This window comes from Vidua chalybeata, chromosome 29, assembly GCF_026979565.1.
Source record: "Vidua chalybeata isolate OUT-0048 chromosome 29, bVidCha1 merged haplotype, whole genome shotgun sequence".
Classification (NCBI taxonomy): Eukaryota; Metazoa; Chordata; class Aves; order Passeriformes; family Viduidae; genus Vidua; species Vidua chalybeata.
The window spans coordinates 1,587,960-1,611,694 of record NC_071558.1 but is presented as its reverse complement, the minus strand read 5'-3'; the positions used below and the strand labels follow the sequence as shown (position 1 = coordinate 1,611,694).

The following is a 23,735-nucleotide window of genomic DNA, read 5'->3' as shown; positions in this document are numbered from 1 at the left end:
AACCACCCCCAAACCTCTTTTTCATTTAAAGCCTCAGCATCCATATGGCCCATGCTGGATTTTATCCCTAATTTTGTCCTGAGACTCAGGAAAAAGGGAGCCAAAGGGATGCAGCTGGGGAAAAGGCTCCAAGACCAGCAAGGAGAGACAGAAACAGGGAGGGAAGGGTGTTTAAGGGTGTTCTTTTTTAAATGAAAGCCAAGAATTAGTACCAAAATGGAATCACACAATAAATAATATAAATAATTACCCCAAAAAGAAATAATAAATGGTAACCCCAAAATCCCAATAATTGGATGGAGAAGGGGATGAGGAGCAGCCCCAGGAGGGAATTGGGGATGCCCAGAGCCCTCAGGGTGAGGGGATGAAGGAGCCTCAGGTGATTCAGCTGAAGGTTTTTATTGTCAATGAGTCTGTGGTGCCACAACGAGGCCACAGGTACAGCCCAAGTGCAACGCTCTGGCCCTGTTCACCAGGAGGCCAAATATCACCAATTAATCTGGAATTAATAAAAAAAAAAAAGGGTTTTTTTGTGAATAAACCACTGCAGAATTAATTCAGGTCACTCGGTGTCGCGTTAGTGAGACCCAAAGCTGCCCCGGCCTCCTCCGCTGAGGGCCCGGGGAATGGCGAAGGTGAATCTCGTTTAATAAAATCAAATCAAATCTCATTAACGGGTTTTACACACGCTGAAAGACAAAGTTTTCCTCCACCAGGATCCGATGGCAGCAATTTGAATTCCAACCACACCAGTAAGTGCACTTAGTTTGACCTTGGGGTCACACCACAGTCTCCCCGTCCCCATCCCCGTGGAAAAATCCCTCCTGGGGGCAGGTTTGGTGCTTCTCCTCCAGTTTTGGAGTTTTCCCCTCCAGGACTGGTGCTTTTCCTCCAGGTTTTCTACCTTCTCCCTCCCTCCCTTCCCACAACACCAACGAGCAGGTCTGGGGGCTTCCCATCCCCACCCAAGTGCAGCATCCACTGGGATGGAGAGAACCAAACAGGAGAGAAATTCCCCCAAAACGTGAGGATGATGAAGCATCGCCTCCCCCTGCCCTCCCGTGCCCTGGGGCATCCCTGCTCCCGGTGCTTCTGGCACAGCCAGAGGATATTCCCAACGCCAAAATAAAGCTGCTGCTCCGGTTTGGGGAAAAATAAACATCAGAAAGTGGAATTTAAACCAAGTGCCCATAAACAGTGAAGGGATTGGGTTGGGTTTTAACCATCTCAGCTTGAATTTTGGGGTGAACCAAGTGGGGGGCAGAGCCTGGGCTGCTTAACCAGCACTGCATGTCCCTGCCCCGGGGTTAAAGTCTGTTTGAATTCCTGCAGTTTGAGGGAGAAACTTGGAATTTGTTCTGAGGTAAGAGGAGCCAGCTGGAGTGGGTGTCACACCCTCCCCTTCCCACAGCTTCAGCCATGCTCAGGGATTTTATAAAACCAGGGAAAAACAGTTTACACTGGAGTCAAAGCATCCCTGGGGTGTCTCTGAAATTTGGATTTGAATATCTGTGGACAAGGAGCATCGCTGGCTGGACTCAAAGTGTTGGGATCCCACTAGGAAAGGCCTTACCTCAGGGGGTTTTAGGTCTAAATTAACATTTTTTGGGCCAAGTGTAAGGCGTCGGGTGATCCCCCGAGCTCACTTCCAGCTCCTCTGCCTCATCCCTTCTCCTGGAAATGGCCATGGGCAGGAAGGGGTTGCATAGTTTGATGCCTTCTGGAAAATCAACCCAAAAATAGAAACGAGGGAATGTTGTAAAGCTCTGGCTGAAGGATAGAACTCCTGTTTTATTTCCGTGTGATAGGAAATGCTGCACCTCGCTCCGTGCAGGATCAGGCCCGGTTTGGGAGCTGCAGTTACCAAAAAAAAAAAAAAAACCCAAGGAATTCTGTGCAAACATCGCAGTGCTAAAGTGAATCCCACCCTGGGAGCCAGGGGGCCGGGATGGGGTCAGGAACGGCGCGGGACGTTAGTCACGGGAGGATTTTACCTTATTGTTCTGCTTTTTAGCCCTGTTATCAAAAATATGGATTAATTCCGCAGCCTAAAGGTCAGTTGGTGGCTCAGCACAACGGAGCCGAGTTAATCAGGATCAGAGGTAGTACAGAGTAGCTGTGCTCAAGTAGGAGTTACATGGGGCTGTGACCCCCTGGCTCCACCCCGGGACTGGGGGTGCTCTGGGACCCTTTTCCAGTGGGTATTCCTGGGGGATTCGCCCCAGGCCACTGGGAATTCCTGGCAGGAGATGCTGACCCAGGATCTCGCCTCAGCTCTCCTGTGGGCTGGGGGTTCTGCACAGGAAGAGAAACCTCCAATCCCTTGAGCTCTGGGAGTCCCCCTGGCTCCCACCCCCCGCCTCAGAAAGAGTTTAAAAACAACATTTTAAAACCAGAGTTCAGCTCTGAGAGGGAGGAGAGGAGGGGACAGAGCCCTGAGCCTGTCCTGGTGCTCGGAGTCATCCAGGACTGGGTGGGGGGTGTCCAACCCACCTCACCTCATCAATGTCCAACTCCAACACGGTGTCGCTCAGTACCAGCAAGAAGAAATACAGAATAAAACCAGTGTTAAAAAACTCCATTAAAAGGTTTGTGACGCTCAAAATGGGGCATTTCTGCTCTGTCCCAGGTGGTCAGGAAGTGGGAAGGACCTGGTGGGAGCTGCTCCCCCTGCCCACTCCCAAAGCTTTGGTCTGGTTTATTGAGTTTTCGAGGAATTTTCCCCCCTCACCCTGTGCTCTGACCCGAGCAGCCCCCACTGTCCCCAGGCACCCCTGGGAATCCTTCTCCTCCCCTGCAGGGGCTCCAGGAAAGCAGGGGCTGCTTTCCCCCCCTCTCTCCCTCCTGCACCCCGTCAATCCCACCAGCCCCATGCCACTCCCAGCCCATCCCAGCAGGCCCAAGGCCTGCTCCCACCTCCTGCAGAGTGGGAGAGGAGCGTGGGTGGGCGTAAAACCAAAATGGATCTCTGTTATTGCATTCCCCACGTGCCAGGGGTCCGGATCCACACAGGGGGAGCATCAGAACCTGTGCACCAGTGCCTCCCTCTCCCTGCGCCGCAGCTCTTCCTTGTAACAGCAGGAACAGAAATTCCCAGTCTCCGGGTGTCCATAAAAGCTGCAGTTGGGCTGTTTGCACTTGGTCTGCTGGATGTTGTAGAGGGCTTGGCTTCTCATTTTATCCACTGTTCCTCCCTTGTCCTGCTCGAGGAACTCCCGGCAGCCGTTGCTGTGCGGGGGGAGGCAGCCGGAGCCCTCGCACTCTGAAGGGAAGGGAGGCTGGACGTCCATGTCCGTGGGGGAGAACCGGCCCAGGTGGGCAGGGCCGGGGGGGCAGGGGCCGAGCCGGCCCTGGTGGTGCCGGGGCAGGGTGGCATAGGGGGGGAGGCTCCCACAGGGCCCCCCCGCCAGCTGCCGCCGGCCCTCGGGGCACGCGGGTGGGTGCAGCCCCTCAGCACTGCCCATGGAGGGCCTGGGGAAGGTGAAAACGCCAGAATAGCCAGCTGGAAAAGCAGCTAGTTTAGCACCCACGGCCGGCTCCAGGGGCTGGGGGGGGTAGGTGGGGGGTGGCTGGCAGAACACGGGGCTTGGCATCGCCTCCTCGCTCCGCTGGGCGCCCACCTCCCCTTCTGGCCTCTTGGCCGGGGCAGCGCTGCCCAGTGCCTTCTTCTCCGCCTCCTTCTGCCTCTGCTCTGCCAGGAAACGCTCCTCAGCATCCAGGAGGTACCTCTGGATCATCTCCTCCTGGAACTGGTGCCGGGTGCTGGTCTTGAGGTGGCTGGCGAAGATGAACTTGCGCTCGCCCTGCATGGCCGCGCGCAGGATGCTCAGGCTCAGCCGCACGTCGCTGCTGTACTTGTAGGGATCCGACGCCTTCTCCAGGGCTGCTTTACCTGCACACGACTTCTCAGCAGGAGCTAATTCTCCCGGGGAACATTCCTCTTTGCTGTCTTTCCGTGCCTTCAGGGATCCTTTCTTCTTCTTCTCCAGGGTGTCTCCCTGCCCGTTGCTCACGCCGCCCTTCACGGCTTTGCTGTGCATCAGGCCCCCCATGTTCTTTTTTAGTTTGCTGCCCAGAGTCTTCCCGAAGCTTCCCAGCTTGTTGGCCACCGAGTCTGCCCGTTTTTTATCCTTTTCCTTCTCCTTTTCCCGCTCTTTCTTTGGTTTCTCCCTGTCCTTGCCTGCCCTGGTGCCCCCGTTGCTGGCAGAGCTGCTGCACACTGACTCCTTGTCCGACTCGCCCGACTCCGCTGCCGAGCGAGCGTCATCACCCGCGGAGGCCGTGGGGGATTCTGGCTGAGCCAGAGGCGCCTGGGGAGGAAGGAAAGACAAATTATCAAAGTCTAGAAACTCCTCAGGTAAAGATTTTCAGGTGGAAGGTGAAGCAAAGGAGGTGGCGTTGCTTGGAACACGGAGGGGACGGCGTCCGGACACACTCAGGGAAGCGTGGCCCCAGGGCATCCTGTACATCTCCAAACATCCCCCTTTCAACCTGAGCTAGTCCAGGATCTTATGATTCTGTTCTGTGATTCTACAATACCCCCACTTGCTCGAGGTTTCAGGTGCAAAGCCAGGGAAGAGGGGGTTGAGACTCGTCTCAGTCTCGAGGTGGCCATAAACCAACAAATATTTGTTTGGAGCATGGGGCGTCCCTGAGGGGCATCTGGGTCACGTGAAGACTGAAAATGGACGTGGAAAGCTCTAGGGAAAAGGTGCCCACCCACAAAACTGAGTCACTTCCCTGCTCTCTGAGCAGAATCAGCCACAATTCCTGTGGGCACAGAACCCTACATGAGGCAGAGCCCCCAGGTAAGGCCCTACAACAGCTTCCTTGTAGAGAGAAGGGTTGAATAATTCATAGGCAAAGAAGATCCCCCTGGTCCCTTTACCTGCGTGTCACAAGGCAACGTGATCCATCTGACATTCATGTAGCTGTGCAGCAGGTGCAGTTTGGCTTCCAGTGACAGCGTCACGCTGGCATTGGAGGGGGGTAAAGCCACAAGTTAGAGCCATTTCCCACCTGGAATTATCTCCCCCCATCTTTGCATTATTCCCTGTGTTATGTATTTCAATGGGTGTTTTCCTACAGCAGGTCCAAGGGCACAAAAGGGACATTTATGCAGCTTTCCTTTCAATGAAAACCCAAAGGGAGAAATCAGATTCCTCCGTGTTGGAATCAAAACACTTCTGCCTCAGCCATAGGAACTGCTGGGACCAAACCATGGTTAGACCTGCCCAAAGCCTCACCCAGACCAGGCATGGTCTGGTGGCCACCACCCTCCCTGCTCCAGCGACCCACGACACAGGGATTTGGTGGCAAATGGAAAAATACACCTTTTTTTGTGCTGCTATGACAGAAGATCCTCCACTGCTGCTGGTGTCTTGAGCTACACCCAGCCCAGAGCTACACCCACCCATCATCTACTTGAGATGTCACAGCCCCACCCAAATCATAACAAAATGAAGGAAAATGAAGGAAAATGAAGGGAAATGAAGGGAAATGAAGGGAAATGAAGGGAAATGAAGGGAAATGAAGGAAAAGCTGCTCCATCCCCATGAACAGTGTCATTCCCTGTGGGCACAGCTTTTATCCAACACAAGAAAACCCAGCTGGGGTCAGGACTGAACCCTTCATCCGTGACCTCTCTGCTCTGCAGATCACCCAGAACCTCAGTGGAGCCTCACCCTGGATCACCTGCAGGTCACCAACCTGGCCAGCTTGACGTTGTCACTGTCGTCCTTCCCCCACTGCCACTCCTTCCCGGGATCCACGGCGAAGTGCACGGGGAGCAGCTTGTGCTCAGAGTCTGTCAGGGGGATCACAGCTGCCCCGGGACAGAAATGTCACATTTACAGCCCACAAGGACAAATACTCCACACTTGGAGCCAACTCTGAGCACCCACCAGGAGCTATTGTCACCTCTGATGGGAATGGCCTGATGGCAATTGCCAGTGACTGCCAGCACGGAATTGTCAGAGCACCATGGAATGCCTCATGACCCTCACAGGGAAGAGTTTCTTCACAATATCCCATCTAACTCTGCCCTGTGTCAGTGGGAAGCCATTCCCCTTGTCTTGCCACTCCAGGCCCTTGTGCCAAGTCTCCCTCCAGCTCTTGGAGCCCCTTCAGGCACTGGAAGGGCTCCAAGGTCAGGACACTGCTGGTTTTCTGGGCTGACAGTGCACATTGATGGGTCCTGGCCAGCTCTTCCCCACCCCAGCACTCCCAAATCCTCCTCCTCAGTTTGAATCTCATCACTCACCTTGATCTTTTGTGTTTTCCTTCTGCTCCATGGAGACCAGGGCAGAAAAATGGGCTTGGTCATAAGCCAAAACCAGTGGAGACCGGTGGCATTTGTTGGCTGGGACTTCCAGGGGAAGATAGATCCCTCCAAAGGGAATTGGGGCAAACGCTGGGAAGAAATGAGAGCGGTTGGTTCTGATCACAGGTTCAAGAGTTCAGAGTTGTTTGTGCTGCAACTGCTCCAGAATGAGCCGTTTGCCCCAGTCGAGGGCTCACCTGCAATTATCTGGCATCTCAGGGGACATTAAACAAAACCACAACCCAAAATAGATGCTTATTTTACATCAGGAGGATTTAAAATGTAGAATGAACTGGTATTTTCTATAAAAAGACTTCCTTTTCACTCCCCCACAAGATAAACTTTGCCCACAGAACGATGGAAATTGATTAACCTTCTCTGACAGGAAATTGAAGCTGATGGTGGAAAATCTGCCACCCAGGGAATGGAATTTCTCATCTCTAGATGTGTGTGTAGGGGCAAAAGAGGTTAAAAAAGAAAAAAAAAAAACTCGTGTGGATGCTCTTAAAGCAGCAGAATTCGGGTTGGGAGCCAAACCTGGCCCTGGCCCCTCTGCGGGCTCACTTGTAGCAGGTCCATTTTCCCCTCTGCACCATTCCCAACTCCAGGTCCAGCTTTGACAGCAAAGAGGCCCCAAAAAGGGTTAGAAAGGAAAGGTGGGCAGCTCAGAGAGGCTTTGGGAAGAGAGGCAGGTCTCACCTTCGCCGCCCGAGTCCCGCAGCATCGTGTCTGCCACCACCACGATGGGTCTCTTCAGCACGTGGGCCAGGACAAAGACGTGGAACTCCTCCAGGCTCTCGTAAACCGGCTCCTCTGAACTCTCCACCCTTGGGCAAAGGAAAAGCTGAATGTCATCCCTTGGATATTCAACCATTTGCTTTGTAACACCCAGGAGGAAGCTTCACGTAGAGGTGGGTGGACAGAGCTAAAGTTGATCTCAGTGTTAATCTGAGGGTTTAGGTGTGGAGTCCCAAAATGTCCTGCTCCAAGACAAGGGTTTGTGCCCAAGGAATGCCCAGCTGCTGCCTGGCATTGCTGGGAGTCCCTTATCTAAAGAGCTGGACAGCTGTGGCAGGGCTGAACCTTGAAACAGAAGTGGAACGGCAAAATCTCTCAGCTCTGGGTTATTCTCTCATTTCACAGTGAGCAACACAAGGAGAGACAAGGAGAGACAAGGAGAGACAAGGAAAGACAAGGAAAGACAAGGAAAGACAAGGAAAGACAAGGAAAGACAAGGAAAGACAAGGAAAGACAAGGAAAGACAAGGAAAGACAAGGAAAGACAAGGAAACACAGGGAAAGACAAGGAAACACAGGGAAAGACAAGGAGAGACAAGGAAAGACAAGGAGAGACAAGGAGAGACAAGGAAAGACAAGGAAAGACAAGGAGAGACAAGGAAAGACAAGGAAACACAAGGAGAGACAAGGAAAGACAAGGAAACACAAGGAAAAGATTTATTCCCTGCTCAATCCATGTGCTACCCCACAGAAGAGGCCGTGCAGCACCAAAATCCTTTCCTGGGATGCTCAATGTGCTTTGTGCTTCCTCGGGATCCTTGTCCTTCCCCTGAAACCCCAACCAGACCAACACAGACCCGCTGCCCTGCCCTGGAGCAGCGTGAGAGCTGTGCCCTGAGGGAATTCATTCCCTGTTCTACCCCTGGATGTGTTCTGTGCTCCGTACCCGCCGCAGCCGCCGCCGTTGGTGCTGTAGTGCACGCGGGGCTCGCTGGACGCCAACTTGATCAGCTCGTTCCACTCCTTCTGCCACTCCTCCTCCGTGTAAACCAGGCCAGACTGAAAAATGGCAAAGAGAACCCAAAAATCCTCCCAGTAGAGCTCTTCCAGTTGCTCCAGCATGGGTTTATACCCGCAGCACAACTTTTCTCGATGGGTTTGTGTAAAAACAATCAACACATTCTGCACCGTGTCCTCAAAAGTGCTTCCCAATATTCATCCAGACTTCCCCTCTCAATTTAAATCCATTCCCTTTGCTCTCTCACTTGTCCCAAGACCCTTTCCTTTTGCTGCAGCCCTGACTGCAGGACACCCCTTACCACAGCACAGTCCAATGGCACAGCAGGGAGCTGCCCAAAATTCCAGATGCGACAGGAAGCACCTCCCAAACCCACGGGACGTTTTCCCAGGATGTTCCCCTTGGCAAAGAGGGCCCAAAGCAAGACTCAGTTGGCTCCCACCTCCTTGTTCTGCTGCGTCTGCTGCCAGCGCCATCTCCGCCTCAGCGCTTCCCGCTCCGCTCCCTTGTCCATCAGGGTGTAGAGGGATTTCCTGAGCATGAGATCCCGGTCATGGAAGCCCCACATACCTGCAGGGGGGAGAAGGAACACGCTGCAAGGTCAGGAGGGGCTAGTGTGACTCCCTGACCCACTGAGGTCCCCGCCAGGGAAGGGAAGGGGCTGCTCCATTATCCCACATTTCCTTCAGGGAAACTTGCCAGACAGAGGGGGAGTGTGGCAGGCACATTCTTCTCTCAAGATTATTTCATATTCCATATTTCTTTCTTTCACAAAAGAAAGCAAGAGAAAACAATTTCTATTTCTACTCCTTGTTTTTCCCATGTGGAATGTGTTTGGAGAATTGTTTACCTGGGTTGATTGCTTGACTAGATTCTGGTGAGGATTGTTTGAGCCTGGTGGCCAATCCAATCCACCTGTCTAGACTCTCGAGAGAGGGTCATGAGTTGTGAGTTAGATATGGTAGTTAAAAAAAGCAGGTTTGTGGTTTTAGTATCTCCTTTAAATAGTATATTAATATATTATACTATAGTTATAACAAAGAAATCATTCAGCCTTCTAAACTAAAGCCAAACATCATCCTTTCTCCCCACCAAGTTCACCTACGTTTACAACAGGGGGGGAGGATTTGAGAAGCTGCTGGCAGCCCCTTCCCTCCAAACCATCCCACTCCCACTGCGACTGCTCTTGCACAGCCGGGAGGAGCAGCAGCATCCTGGCTTCCCACCAGAATGGGGGGCTCCTGCTCCCAAAAAGGGGGGTGGTGGGCTCTTGCCCAGGGACTGGTTGGCAGGGATTGAGCCAAGCCTTACCCAGGGAGGCAGCGTGGAGCAAGCAATTCCCGTCGCCAGTGGTGGCCAGGGGCAGGAGCCGCTGGCAGCTGGGATCCACCGTCACCCACCAGTTGAGACGCCCTGGGGAGATTTGGGAGAGTGTGAAACCATGGCATAGCCCGGGACTGGGGCATTCTGGGGGCACTGCAGGGCTCAGCCCTTCTGAAACCACGGTCAAAAACCAGCTGAACGAGCAGGGGAGTGCCTGGACGGGTGGGAAGGTACAGACCCATCCCAGGACTGGGTGGGGAAGAGTCAAAGCAACCAAAAAAAGAGGAGATTGGAGCTGCAAAACTTCCCAAGGATGCCAGGAAAAGACCTGGCTGAATTTGGGGTCGCAAAAATCAGAATTACACACAAATAGGAGCCAGGGCTTCCACCCAGACCAATTCTCCTCCATCTGTTCGTCCCTCACATCCCTCATTTCCCTCCTCACAGCCCATCAGGCTGAAAATGCCTCCAGGAGCACCCAGCACAAACAACTTCTCCAGGGAAAACCAGCTTTTTGCTGCTTCTCGGATCCAAATCCCTCCAGTTTCAACTCTCTCATGGCCACGTTTCCCTGCTCACTGTTTTTTAGGCAGAATACTCCAGGATTTCTGCTGATCCCAGCAGCTCTCCTGCTGCAAATGCAAACTGACGGTGCTTTAGACTGGGAGTTTTGGGTCATTGTGGTGATTCAAGTCAAGAGCAGCTAAAAATAGAAGGTAGGAAGAAATGCCCAGTGTGGCTGGAGATTCAGCCCTTCCCAAGGGACTGAAGCTGGGCTGGATCAGGACTTTGAACCCCCTGTCTGTGTCTTGCCCTGCCCTCAACATCCCTCCTTGGCTGCTGTGTTTTCCAGGAGTTTTTGGATCCTGTGCAACAGGCAGGTTTTTGGCTGGATTACTCTGTTGAGGCTTCCAAGTTGTATTTAAATTGCTCCTGCAGGAAACCAGCCCTTTCCCATCGTTTCCAAAGAGCCTCTCTTTCCTCTGGAGCATGCTCCCTGCCAGGGATCCCAGTACACAGACACGGGATTGCTGCAAATGCTTTGTACAACCTCAGGGAGAGCAGCTGGAGAGGAACTAAACGCAGAAAACAGGGGTTAAAACATCCCCAAACACGAAAAAAAACAAAAACCATGAAGCTCAGTGTGACACAGGCAGGTTGTTGCTGCTCCCAGCGCCAGGAAAGGGACCCGCCAGAGCTGGAAGCATTCTGCACTGAGCCTGGGGACAATGGCTCTGCACAGAGAAGCCGCCTGTTCCCTCAATATAGCTCCTGGCACGGCCGAGTTGGGAGCCTGGCCAAGTGGCCCAGGGCCAGGGGTGCCTCACAGGAGCTGTCCCACATGTAACACTGCTAGGGGCAGCACCTTCTTATCCACTTTCCCTCGTTCCTGCAGGATTTGATGCTCTTTTCCGTGGAGTTTGAGTGTGCTGTTGGTGCCTGGGAGGTTGTGCAAGTCAGATCTGAGGGGACACACCTTGCAGAGGTATTTCTGTGCCCGAGTGTTTGCCCTGGCTCCAGTTACGCAAGAGAAGTCGTCTCCAAAGGAACCACACGCCCAACCCTCCTCCCAGTGTTTTGCTCCCGTCAAAAGGCCAAGAGGCTGCCCAGAAGTATTGAAAACAACACATTTCTCTGTGGGTGTGTGTGTGTGGCTCTTAAGAGGCAGCCCTGAAAGCTCTGCAGGGAAATCAGCTGTTGATTTGTTGATCAACGGAGGGATCTTCCCAGAACAGCCATGGTGGCAACAGATCTTCTGCACACAGGAAAAGCCCACTGGCATCCAGAGGCTCCCTCTGCATCCAGCACCACGGCCCTGTGTTATCCCACAGAACACCTGTTTGTCCCCACAGGGTGTTTGGGGAAATCCCATCGTATCTTCCAGCAGGAGCCACCTGAGCAGGTCACAGCAATGGGAAGGAACTGATGGCTCCACCCAGCCTGAAGGGAGGATTGCCTCATCCAAACCATAAATGGCTTCCCCAAGGCTACCAGGAATCCACTTTGGCTTCCTGACACAGGGAGTGTCCCAGGGATTGCTCCCGAGGCCCCAAAGGATCAGGATCTTTCAGTTCTTCATGATTTTTATCCCCTAATATCCTCAGGTGAGGCACCATGGACTGCTCCTCCCCACGTGCCACGAGCAAACCCAGTCTGCAGCTTCCCAACTCAGAGCAAGGCCCGATTCCTGATCCACAAGGGTTTGTGTCAAAGGACACCAAGGCTCCATTGAGGGCCGAGGTTTCAGCTCCACCAAGACCCTTCCATACCATTCCAAGCACATTCAAAGCATTCCCAGAGGATCTCACTGAAGTTTATCACCAATTTGGAAGTGCTTACTCTGCCACAATGGTGTAACAGGACCTCTGAATACATGGGGAAGAGGATCTGAACATTTATTGGGCTATAAAACATATTTCCTTAATTCCCTAAGGATGGTGTGTGCTAATAACAGGAGTCCCTGTAGATCACAGCACCACGCTCAAAACCCTGCTTGGAATATTTCATAGCTGCACTACAGCCCTTTGTTACAGACAAAACACTCATTTATAACAGCCCACAGACACTCAAGTCTCCAAAAGGCACTTTCTAAAACTCTGAATTTCTAAATTCCTTCCCGTTACCAGCATCTCAGCACACCTGGAAGTGCCCCCAGCCCACGGATGAAGCACCCAGCAGCCCCCAGCCCCTCATTCCATTTGTGTTGGGACACAGGAACCCAAGCCCTGGCTCTGCTGGGGTGAGATCTGGGGTTTATCTGCACCAGAGCCAGCAGCTCTGCTGTCACCGCGCGGCGTCGCCGTGTAACGGGATCGCTGGGATCAAGTGCTCATTCCCAAAACATGAGAATATTTCTTACAGCAACTCCTGAGCAGGACAGGGAGAAGTTGGGCCCCCAGAGTGTCTGTTATCCCTAAGGATAATGTGTTTTGTGGCATGTGCAGCACCACAGAAACAGTGGGGGGTGTAAACCCTCCTGAGATCCCTCACGGCGTCCTGCCCCTGCCCACGGGAACCTTCCTGGTGCCAGGGATGAGGTTTTTCCCTGCCAGCATGGATGTTCCCCTTCATTCCCTCATTTACAGAGCCCCTGGCAGCTCTCCAGGAACCTGGAACCAAAGCAGGGGGTTCCTCCCCAGGCACCCAGCAGGCACTGGAGCAGCAGCATCGACCTCCGGGGTCTGTAATCAACGCAGAATTTGTCAGCAGGACGTGTTAGACAGGAATTCCCTTTTCCCTGTCTCTCCACGGGACAGGTAGGACAGAGCACTGGAATGCTCCAGGGGTGAGACAATGCCAGTTTTGGGGTGTTTTCCCTCTCAAACATAGTGATAACAGCCCTGGGTTATTCACACTCAGTTTTCCATGGGTGAAGGGAAGCAGCTCCTACTCAACCCTTGCACCAGGTCATAAAAACGATGGAATAATTCCCTGTTGGATATGCACCCATGGGTGACACTCTCCAGCTGCCCACAGCACATGGCACCAGCATGGATCCAGCACTCACCAGCCTGCTCCAGTGCTACCAGCATGGACTGCTCGATAAGATCCCGCTCGATGAAGCTGCGGAAGTCCTCGGGGTACACGGTGAGGTCGGGCAGCTGGAAGGTGCAGATGGGCATCTCCAGCAGGTGCTCACTGCTGCTGCCATTGCTGGAGACGTGGGAACGGGCCAGGGACACGATGGTGGAGCTGGCGTGGGAAATGCCTCGGGACAGGCGCTTCTCTGGGGGAAAGAAGGAACAGCAAACAGCAAAGTGGGGCAGGAGCAGCAAATCCCAGAGCAGCCAGCACCAAACTGCTGCAGTCTCAGGGTCTGCGGTGTCAGGGTGACCCAAAGACTGTAAAAGTCCTTGTTCTCCTAGCCCGTGCAGCCAAAGGGGGAATCTGAACTGCACAGGATCAGCTTCTCAAGGTTGTTTATTTTTCCTTATCTATAATATTCTTTCTCTGCCCTGCTGAGCTCCATCTAGCAAGGAGGCCATGGCATTCTGTCCCCAGTCTCGGGCAGCGTTTACATTTTATACTCAAAACTCCTTGTGCTATAGTTACAATATTGTGCCAATACCTATCATCTATGTTGGACAGTGTGTCCCTACCTTAAACTAACAGAAAAGTGTCACCACCACAGCAAGACACGGAGGGCAAGAAGAAGGAGAAGGAGGCCAGGACACGCCCAAATCCCTCCATCTTGTACCCCTGAACCCCATTCTAAAAACCCCAAAATTCTACTTTTTCACCCTGTGTTAACTCAACTACCACACTACTCAAACCCTTGTGGCTTGTAATTCCTCATACAAAATTGGCAACTTTTTCCACGGGCTAGAATTGAAGCCACAGGTGTTTTTGACTTCGTGCCAGGGTCTTGAGCCAGCCAGGGCAGCCAGAGGGGTGTCCTGGACTCCGACACTGCAGATCTGGCAGTTGAGCAGCCAGGTCTCTCTGGCAGGAGAGATTTGACAGATTGCCCCTGGCTCCAGGACACTGACTGTCCAAGACTGAGCACCAAGATGTTTCCTATCACCATCCCAGTAGCAGTTGCATCTGGACAGTTTTCCTTATCTCCTGCTAATGGGCCCATCAATGTCAGAGATAACACTCTCCAGGAGCCAGCTCTGTTTAACAGGTGATTAAGAACACACCTTGTGACTCAAAATAACATCAGCCCATTGTGAGATGCTCCGCCCAGGGGGAGAAGCTAGGCATTCCCACCTGGATAAATCCAGGGATTTCTAGACAGAAAAGCAGTCTTTCCACAGGTCTCTGAGAAGACACAGCAACCACATCTGCCACTCCAACTTGGACTGCTACCAGCACGCTGGCCAAAGGGGTGTCAGGTTGTATTCTGACTTTGCCAGTGGTCTTCCTTTTGTATCACTGCATGTATTTTTGTCTTCTTTTTTTTTTTTCTTTCCCTAATAAATGGTATTTCTGACTTGGAGTCTCTCGCTGGCTTCGCTTTCAAACCAGCGCACTGACCTTGCACGATGTCATCCTGGCGCTGCAGCGGGGGCCTCCCCGGCCGCGCCAGCTCCCGCTCGGGGGGCCGGGCCCCGCGGCCCTCGTTGAAGGAAGGCGGGAGGTTCCCGGCGTGCACCTGCCGGAGCTGCTCGAAGTCGCTCAGCGCCGCGCTCACGTCCCAGTTCTTGCCTGGATGTGGAGGGAGCAGCCCAGGTCACCCTCACCCAGCAGGGAAACTGAGGCACTTCCTAAACATCTGTGCTGGAGGCTATTCCTTCACCCTTTTCCAACCCTTCTTCCCCCCATCAGCCACCCCATCATTCCCAGTTTTCCATCATTATTCCCAGTTTTCCATACCTTCAAGGAGGTCTCTGGCCAGCCCCGGCTCTGCCCCCGTTGAGCGAACAAAATCCGACAGGACGATGTCCATAGCCGAGGCCAGACGGAGTCAGCGGCACCCGATCGGCTCCTCGGCATCAATCTGGGAACGACACCACGAGCACACATGGATTGTGCATCCCAGCTGGGAATGAGCTGAGGGGTGAATGAACCTCCCTCGAAAATTAACTGTGCTCCAGGAGTGCTGGGTCATTCCTTGGGAGCTGGGAGAACAACACTCACTTTGGTGTAACCAACAAGGGGCATTTCCTTGGAAAATTCACGAGCTAAGCTCAATTGTCATCTCAAAGGTTGGTGGAGTTTTTCTTCTCAAATTATATAATAAATGAATATTTGGGAGCAATGAGAAAGCAGGAAGTTTCTCTTGTGCATTTACAGGGAGCAAATCCCTGCCCCATCCCACTCCAAGCACCCCAGCTGTGAGGCAGGGAAAGGGAAGTAAGGACAAAATGCTGGAATTAGATGTGTCCTAAGGAAAATACGTTTTCAAAAGCCCCTTTCAGACAAAAAAAACCCCAAACCAAACAATCCCAATTGCTCTGGCATACAAAATCAATGTCCAGACAGCTCCTTTCCACTCCAGAGCCCCTTGCCAGGCTCCTTTGACTCCAGAGCTCCTTCCCAGAGGGGAACAAAACCACAGATCTATTCTGTAAATCTGGATTTTGTTGGGTTCTGAGCCTGCGGAAGGGAAGGCGTGTGCTCCTGCCATGCCTTCAAATCCTGATTTTCCACATTCCTCGGGGCAGAGAGGGAAAGGAAGAGCAGCCTCATCCGTGGGAGTCCAGATCGGCAAAGCACTCCATGGAATTTGGTGTTTTGCTGAAGTTAAAGGCTGGGATAAAGATTCTGCCATCAAGGAACAGGAAAGAATTGGAAAAGAATTGATGCCAAGCTGAAAATCTGGAAGGGGAAAATCTGGGAAGGCTGGGAGAGGGAGGTGCTGGTGTATCAGGTATGAGAACACATTCCAGGGTTGTGTGGAATATGAACAAACCTGGTTGTTTTCCTGATGCCCGAAAAATAAAGTCTCTTCTTCAGGATTATCCCTAAAGACGGGCAAAACTCCCCTGGTGCCTTGAAATATTTTTTCCCAAGACTATCCTTAAAGGTGGGTGAAATTCCCTAACAGCACAACTCCCCACAAGCATTCAGACTTTAACCTGGAATTTCTTGGCTTTGCTGGAGCAACACCATTCCCACAATCGAGCTGTTAAGTTCCTCCTCCCAGAAAAGCTCCCGGAGCGAGCCGGGAGCTGCGTCGGAAGAAGCGATGCCAGAGCCCGGCGCATTCCGGGAGCAGGATTTGGCAGCAATTCCTGCTCTTACTCCACCAGTTTAGGGAACATCCCTAATTAGGAGCCGCACGTTTGGATCCTCTAATCCCTGGCAAGAGTTGCAGGAGCAAGGAGCAGCTCCAGGACGAGACCGGCTGCGATAACGGGGAAAGCTTCCTTCAGGTGGGTGTGGAATTCCAACGAAAATGAAAACTCAGCACGCGCAGCGGAGGTTTGGGGAGGGAACAAGCAGCACATCCCACCCCCTCGTCCACGGCATTCCAAACTCCCTCGTGCACAAAAATGCCAGGGAAAACACAGATGGAAAACTCTGGGTCCAACGAGGCGGTGATGGATTGCTGGAGATTTATTGAGGGATCGGATGGAGAAATGTCCCCACCCCAGAGTTATTGATTATCTCCTTTCCCTGTGGAAGGGAAATGCTCTCTCCTCTTCCCTCCTTCCAGAAGAGGTGGGAAATATGAGCCCAGGGAGGAAATCCAAGCCCCAGGAGATCCACAACTGCAAATCCATCCCCCAGCAATGGAGCAGGTGCTGAGCACACCCCAAAGCCCCCGGGAGTGCATGGGGGTGCAGCACAGCTGGATGTAATCCAAAGTGAGTGTTCCTGGCACATTCCAACCAGAAATATGTGGAAAACGTATTCAGGACTAAGCCCGGTTGTTCCTGTGATCCCAGTGATCCCAAGAGATCTTTGCAGGACACATCAGCAGGCTTTTCAGCAAATGTTTAACAAATATCCCCCCACACTTCCACAGGGCCTGAGCACAGCAACGCTCCTGACGATCAGCCGCGCCCGAGTCGCACCTCGCTGGGACCAGAAGGAGCTGGAGCTTCATGCAAACAGCATTCCATGGTCACACACCCGTGGGAACCCAGTGAAAGCCCCATTCCAAAGTGCCAACGGATCCACCCAATGCTGACAGCAATCTTCAGCCTTCCAGGCAGCAGGAATCTGCCCAGTTCCACCTTTGGGAATGGAGCAAAGCTGGGTTTAGTCCATCCTGGCAGCCTGCAAATCCTTCCTAACGGGAATTCAGACCTTTCACACCAAATGTCCATCCAAAATAAGGGGAAAGTCATAAACCCCCCCCAAGAGCCTCCTCTCTCTTTCTGCCTACGACCTCTCCCAGGGCAAATCCAGTGGTCACCTGCCAGGTTTGGGAAGGGACTCACCAGGAGCATGTGGAGCATCCCAGCCCTCCGCAGGCAGGACTGCACTCCCTGCCACAAAACCATCAGAGAAGTCAGGAAACCAAGGGAGAAATTCAAGACACAAGGTCCAAGAGCTCAATGTCTCTCAGCTCCATCCTGGGTGGAAATCAACCATTGGGAACACTGAACTGGAGCAGTTCACCAGAACCAACTGTGGAGCAGCAAAACTGGATCCATTTAAAGTCCCAGACTGGGATTTATGGGGCTTTAATTCCCGTATTTTGTTAAGATTTCAATCGTGCTGAACATGCTGCAGAAAGAGGAAATAATTCTCTTTGTTAGGGCCAAATCCTGACCCAAGGTCGGCCCGACCGGTGGCTCCACTGTGTTTATAAAGATACTTCCAGAAATATTTTAGGAGCAGCAAACTCTGACGTCTCTCCCCCGGATCTGCCACGTGATGTTTTGCTGAGGGCAGGAACCAAGCTGGGAGCCAGGACTCCACTCCCAGGGCTCTGCTCCTGGCCCAGCCCCTCTGCCACATCCCCACAGGGACACAGGGAACACCAAGCCAGACCCTCAAGGAGCCACAGGTGAGGCAGGAGGTGCCCAAATCCATGGGAAATCTAATCCTGCCAGACCCACACGGATGTTTTCGCTCCCACCACCGGGGAGCTGCAGCAGAGTGGCAAACCAGCACATAACAAACACCTAAACCCCAAATCCTCCAAAACCCCGAAATTTGGCAGCACTCAGGGCTAAGAGCAGGGGAAAGGCCACGCTGGGACCTGCAGGTGGGACATGGGAGCAGCTCCAACCTGAGCCCTTTCGGAGTAACAATGAGAAAAATGAGCTTCTCCATGAGCTCTGAGCCAGCATGCCCTGATGCTCCAGAGGGAGGTTTCTGGCTTCCTCCTGCTCCCCAGAACAGTGGGGGCTGCCCCCATGCCACCCCACATCCCTGTCCTGGCCCAGCAGGTTACCTAACGCCGCTGGGATTAGCGGCACCCGTCCTGACCTGACACCTGTGCTGTGTCACTAAGCTCCATCTGGAAGTGCTGGGTGGGACACACACCGTGCAGATCCTGCCTCTTCCAGGATGGGAATCAACTCAGCTCATCATCAGCATGAAAAAAAACAGTTATTCCTGATAAAACTGATGGTGCAGGGCACCCTTGGAGTGCTGGGTGGGACATACACCTTGCAGATCCTGCCCATTCCAGGGAATCAACATCATCATCATCAAAAAAAAAAAAAAAAAAAAATCAGTTACTCCTGATAAAACTGATGGTGCAGGGCACCCTTGGAGTGCTGGGTGGGACATACACCTTGCAGATCCTGCCTCTTTCAGGATGGGAATCAACTCAGCTCATTATCATCAATTATTCCCAATAAATCTGATGGTGCAGGACACTCTTGGAGTGCTGGGTGGGACATACACCTTGCAGCTCCTGCCTCTTCCAGGGAATCATCATCATCATCATAAAAAAAAAAAAAATCAGTTATTCCTGATAAAACTGATGGTGCAGGACACCCTTGGAGCCCCTCAGCCCAAAGGAGGGGTGCTGTGAGTGCAGAAGGAAGCCAGCCTGACAGGGAAGAGCAGGGATGTTGGGGAACAGAGGGCACAGGCAGCTGTGGCAGTGCTGGATGTGGCTCTGTGGCTGCACCTCATGCTTGGTAGGAACAGCTCTCCAAGATTGTGGGAACTGCAGGCTCTGGAATCTCTGGCAGAGTTTTAGCACAATCTAAAAAGACAGCACATAATCCCCACAAAGGAGCTGCTCCAGCAAGGAAAAGGGGCTCCTAAAACCACGCTGGTGCTCAGGAGTTGGAGTGGGAGTGCAGCAACAGTTATGGAAATCATCCCATTTTTATAAAGCTTCAGTGAATAGCTTCATCCTGTTTTTTTTCCAGAGTTCCAGCTGCTTCCCAGTGCTCCAGACACAGCTGGGCTCCTCCCAACACCCAGGTCATCCTGATCCTTGGGCTGAAGAACCCACCAGAACCTACCACTTTTATCTCCAAGACAGAGAAAAGCCCAACAAGACTCCAACACAAACACAGCAGCTCCATCAAATCCAGGCTCTGTCCCACCATCATTATCCCCCCTGGTTATTAATTGCTCCCAAAATTACAGGATTCTCTAATGAAGCACTGCCCACAAACTCAGTTCTCTCAGCGTCTGCACCAAAGAAATTCCCTTTGAGCCAAGCTCTCCTTAAAGCAGGCCGTGACTATTTCCAGCCTGAGCCTGGTTCTCTGCAGGAGCTGGGCCTGGCACGTGCTGTCCTTGCCTGAATCCCGGGGGGATGCTCCAAGTGTCCCCTCTGCAATCGAGGCCACGGCAGCTCCATCGCCAATTCCACGCCTTTTCTCCCCGGAACGTTTCAACCCAGCGCTCCTCCCGCAAGGACAATCCATTTTCGGGGATGAGTTTAGGGCGTGACTCAGGACTGGGAGAGCTGAAGTGCCACAGCATCTGCCAGAGCCACATCCCAGCACCGAGTGGCACGGATTCACCACAAACACCAGCAGAAAATTCAATCAATTCCAACAGAAAACGGAACCAACCAATACTACAGCAGCAGGACGAGCAGAGTCCTGAATTTTTAAGCGGTTTGGGCACACAGCTCCTCTTCCCATCCTCAGCCGTGCTCCATCCCAGTGGGATTTGGATGCTCCTGCCCACACCAGGGGCTGACAAGGCTCTCCCAGCTGAAGCACGCCCAGGGGATGCCTGGATCCAGCTGTGGATCCAGCTGTGCCCCCTCAGACACATCCAACACAGGCGGCCACACCATCTCCACTCCAGAAGCTTCTTTAGCACAAAATCATCTTTAAGTAGCTTAAAAATCCCATTTCCCAAAGGAAAAAAAAAGACTCGGCATGGACGTGTGCCGGGTCAGGAAGATAAAACCCAGCCGGTGTCAGCGATTCAGAGCGAAGAATCCCGGCTGGAAGTTTGGACTTTCCAGCTCCATGACTTCAGGGGACAACAAGGCTTTTAGGAACGCGGAGATCCCTGGTCCCGAGTACCCATTTCACAGGCAGGAAAGCCCCGCAGCATTCCCGGTGCACCGGGATCCAACCCAGCTCCCGGGGAGGCTCCGTCCCGATACCGGGAGTGACTGCCAAGGCCTCGGAACAGATTCCCCGTCAACACGGACACCGGGAATCAGCCAGACGACGAATTCCCTCTACTCACGGATCGGGACTGGCAAACTCCGGGTTTGTTTCTGGAGTTTTTTTCTTGTTTCTCGTGTTTCGCCGCCGACAGAGCCGAGCCCGGCCCCGGCGGCCGCTCACGGCTCTCCCCGGCTCGACAGACCCCGGCAGCGACCGCAGCCTGCAGCGGGCATCCCTCCGGGAATCCCGGTGCTCCCAGGGGAAAACAAGCGCCAAGAGGAAAATTATTTGGCCCCAAATCGCCGGGACCAACAAAATGTCACTCCCCTGCCCCAGGGGTCGCCCCCTCACCGGGGAGCCGCGAACCGCGGGGGCGAACCCGGGACAGCCCGGGGGGCTCCGCACCGGCAGCGGGCGGGGAGCGGCCCCAGAGCGGGGAGAGCCCTCCCGGCCCCGGCCCCGCAGGCCCCCGGGCTGAGCAGGGACCCGCAGCCGGCACCCGCACCCCGCGACCCACCCTGCTAGCCGGGCACGACCTCCGCGAGCGACACCGGGAGCCGCCGCCGCCGCCCCCTCAGGCCGCGCCATGACCCCGCGGCCGCCGCCGACGCCGCCCCAAGGCCCGGCCCCGCCAAAACTTTCCCGAGGCCGAGCGGGGGCCCGCCGTTACCTACGAGAAGCTCCATGGGTGGCCCGGCGCGGCCCGGCCCGGAGCGGCCCCCGGGCCCTCCCGCCGCTGTCGCCGCCGCCGCTGAGGCCGCTCCCGGGGCGGGGGGGGGGGGCGGGGGGGGGGGGGGCGGAACGGAACGCACCACCCGGAACGCGCCGCCACCCCCGTTCCCGCCCGGAACGCTTTGGCGGGCGCACGCGGCCGTGCCGGGAGGGGCCAATGGCGGCGCAGGGCCAGGCCAGGCCACGCCCCCCCCCCCCCCCCACCACCCGTGGGGCGCGCGCGCGCACGGGAGCGGGGGGGGGCAGAGCGCCCCCTGGCGGCGCGACGGGGTGCGCGTCACCGAGAGCCCCCCCGAGACCCCCGGGAGGGGCCTGAGACCTCCGTGAGGGGCCCGGGACCCCCGTGAGGGGCCTGAGACCTCCGTGAGGGGCCTGGGACTCCCTGTATGCGGCCTGACACCTCCGGGAGGGGCCCGGGACCCCCGTGAGGGGCCTGAGACCTCCGTGAGGGGCCCGGGACCCCCGTGAGGGGCCTGAGACCTCCGTGAGGGGTCCGGGACCCCCGTGAGGGGCCTGAGACCTCCGTGAGGGGCCTGGGACTCCCTGTATGCGGCCTGACACCTCCGGGAGGGGCCCGGGACCCCCGTGAGGGGCCTGAGACCTCCGTGAGGGGCCCGGGACCCCCGTGAGGGGCCTGAGACCTCCTTGAGGGGCCCGGGACCCCCGTGAGGGGCCTGAGACCTCCTTGAGGGGCCTGGGACCCCCTCTATGCGGCCTGAGACCTCTGTGAGGGGCCTGAGACCCCCGTGAGGGATCCGTGACCCCCGTGAGGGTCCAGTGATCCCCCGGAGGACCTGTGACCCCCTGTATGCGGCCTGAGATCCCCGGAAGGGACCTGGCACCTCCGTGAGGGGCCCGGGACCCCCATGAGGGGCCTGAGACCCCCAGAAGGGGCCTGGGATGTCTGTGAGGGGCCTGAGACCCCCGTGAGGATCCAGTGACTCCCATGAGGGGTCTGTGACCCCCGTGAGGAGCCCGTGACCCCCTGTATGTGACTCCCTGTAAGGAGTCTGAGACCCTGCTGAGGGGATGGGGTATGTATGGGGTGGCAAGGGCCTGGCATTCCCTGTGACATTCCCTGTGCAAAGGGCTCCACATTCCCTGTGACATTCCATGTGCAAAGGGCTCCACATTCCCTGTGACATCCCCTGTGCCAAGGGCCTGGCATTCCCTGTGACATTCCCTGTGACATTCCCTGTGACATTCCCTATGCAAAGGGCTCCACATTCCCCGTGACATCCCCTGTGCCAAGGGCCTGGCATTCCCTGTGACATTCCCTGTGCAAAGGGCTCCACATCCCCTGTGACATTCCCTGTGCCAAGGGCCTGGCATTCCCTGTGACATTCCCTGTGCAAAGGGCCTCACATTCCCTGTGACGTTCCCTGTGACATTCCCTGTGACATTCCCTGTGCAAAGGGCTCCACATTCCCCGTGACATTCCCTGTGATGTTCCCTGTGACATTCCCCGTGACATTCCCTGTGACATTCCCCATCACATTCCCCATGTTGAGGGCCCCACATCCCCTGTGACATCCCCTGTGAGGTTCCCTGTGACATTCCCTGTGACATTCATTCCCCGTGACATTCCCTGTGCCAAGGGCCTGACATTCCCTGTGACATTCCCTGTGCAAAGGGCCCCACATCCCCTGTGACATTCCCTGTGCCAAGAGCTTGGCATTCCCTGTGACATTCTCTGTGCTGAGGGCCCCGCATTCCCCCTGACATTCCCTGTGACATTCCCTGTGACATTCCCTGTGACATTCCCTGTGACATTCCCTGTGACATCCCCTGTGCAAAGGGCCCCACATTCCCTGTGACATTCCCTATGACATTCATTCCCTGTGGCATTCCCTGTGACATTCCCTATGTTGAGGGCCCCACATTCCCTGTGACATTCATTCCCTGTGGCATCCCCCGTGCTGTGGGTGCCCATGGAAGCACACGGTGTATCCCAGTGCTCTGCCACACCTGAGGGTCCGGTGGCCGGAGCAGGGGGCTGCTGATGCCACCAGCTGTGTCAGGATGTGCCAGGATGTGGCTCCCATGGAGCCATCGCTGGTGAATTTGCTGCTCCATCTCCCACTCAGCCTTCCTTTTCCTTCCTGGAGAAAACGTCCAGGTTTTCTCTTAGGAAAAACCCCAGGTGGGCCAGGCCCTGGGCTGGAGCAGTGGCTAGTGGGGGCTGCTGGGGCTGGTGGCAAACAGGCCACGTCATGGACACAGCTCAGCTGATCCCGACGTTGAATCCATTCTTTGTGTCGTGCCAGGAACCTGCCCTTGTTTGTGTCCTGCACAAAGGGATTGTTTGTGTGTCCGGGCAGGGAAATGTCCGGCACACAAAGGACAGGCCCAGGGTTTGTCCCTGCTGGCTGCACTGTTTGTCCACACAGTGGATCCTGCCCAGCAAGGGGCTGGGGTGTCCCTGTGCTTCGGAGTGATCCCTGTGCTCTGGAGTGATCCCTGTGTTCTGGAGTGATCCCTGTGCTCCTGAGTGATCCCTGTGCTTCGGAGTGATCCCTGTGCTCCGGAGTGATCCCTGTGCTCCTGAGTGATCCCTGTGCTCCGGAGTGATCCCTGTGCTCTGGAGTGATCCCTGTGTTCTGGAGTGATCCCTGTGTTCTAGAGTGAGCCCTGTGCTCCTGAGTGATCCCTGTTCTCTG

The 23,735-nt window shown here is 54.7% G+C and overlaps 1 protein-coding gene across 3 annotated transcripts; it reads right to left on the bottom strand.

Annotated features, from left to right (window-relative positions):
• Positions 1–383: 383 nt before the first annotated feature.
• OTUD7B (OTU deubiquitinase 7B) lies at positions 384–21,101 on the bottom strand. 3 transcript variants are annotated; one of them, XM_053967286.1, is made up of 12 exons: positions 21,014–21,101; positions 14,720–14,843; positions 14,381–14,551; positions 12,909–13,127; positions 9,389–9,490; positions 8,520–8,647; positions 8,006–8,118; positions 7,022–7,149; positions 6,263–6,412; positions 5,710–5,824; positions 4,889–4,973; positions 384–4,310 (listed from the first exon to the last, which is right to left on the bottom strand). In XM_053967286.1, exons 2-12 carry the CDS (start codon positions 14,790–14,792, stop codon positions 3,021–3,023), a joined length of 2,574 nt encoding a protein of 857 aa, XP_053823261.1. In that variant the 5' UTR covers positions 14,793–14,843; positions 21,014–21,101; the 3' UTR covers positions 384–3,020. The 3 variants fall into 3 exon arrangements, with proteins under 3 accessions (XP_053823261.1, XP_053823262.1, XP_053823263.1); XM_053967287.1 differs by having other exon boundaries at positions 21,018–21,101; XM_053967288.1 differs by lacking the exon at positions 21,014–21,101 and adding an exon at positions 20,423–20,517.
• Between the last annotated feature and the right edge of the window lie 2,634 nt (positions 21,102–23,735).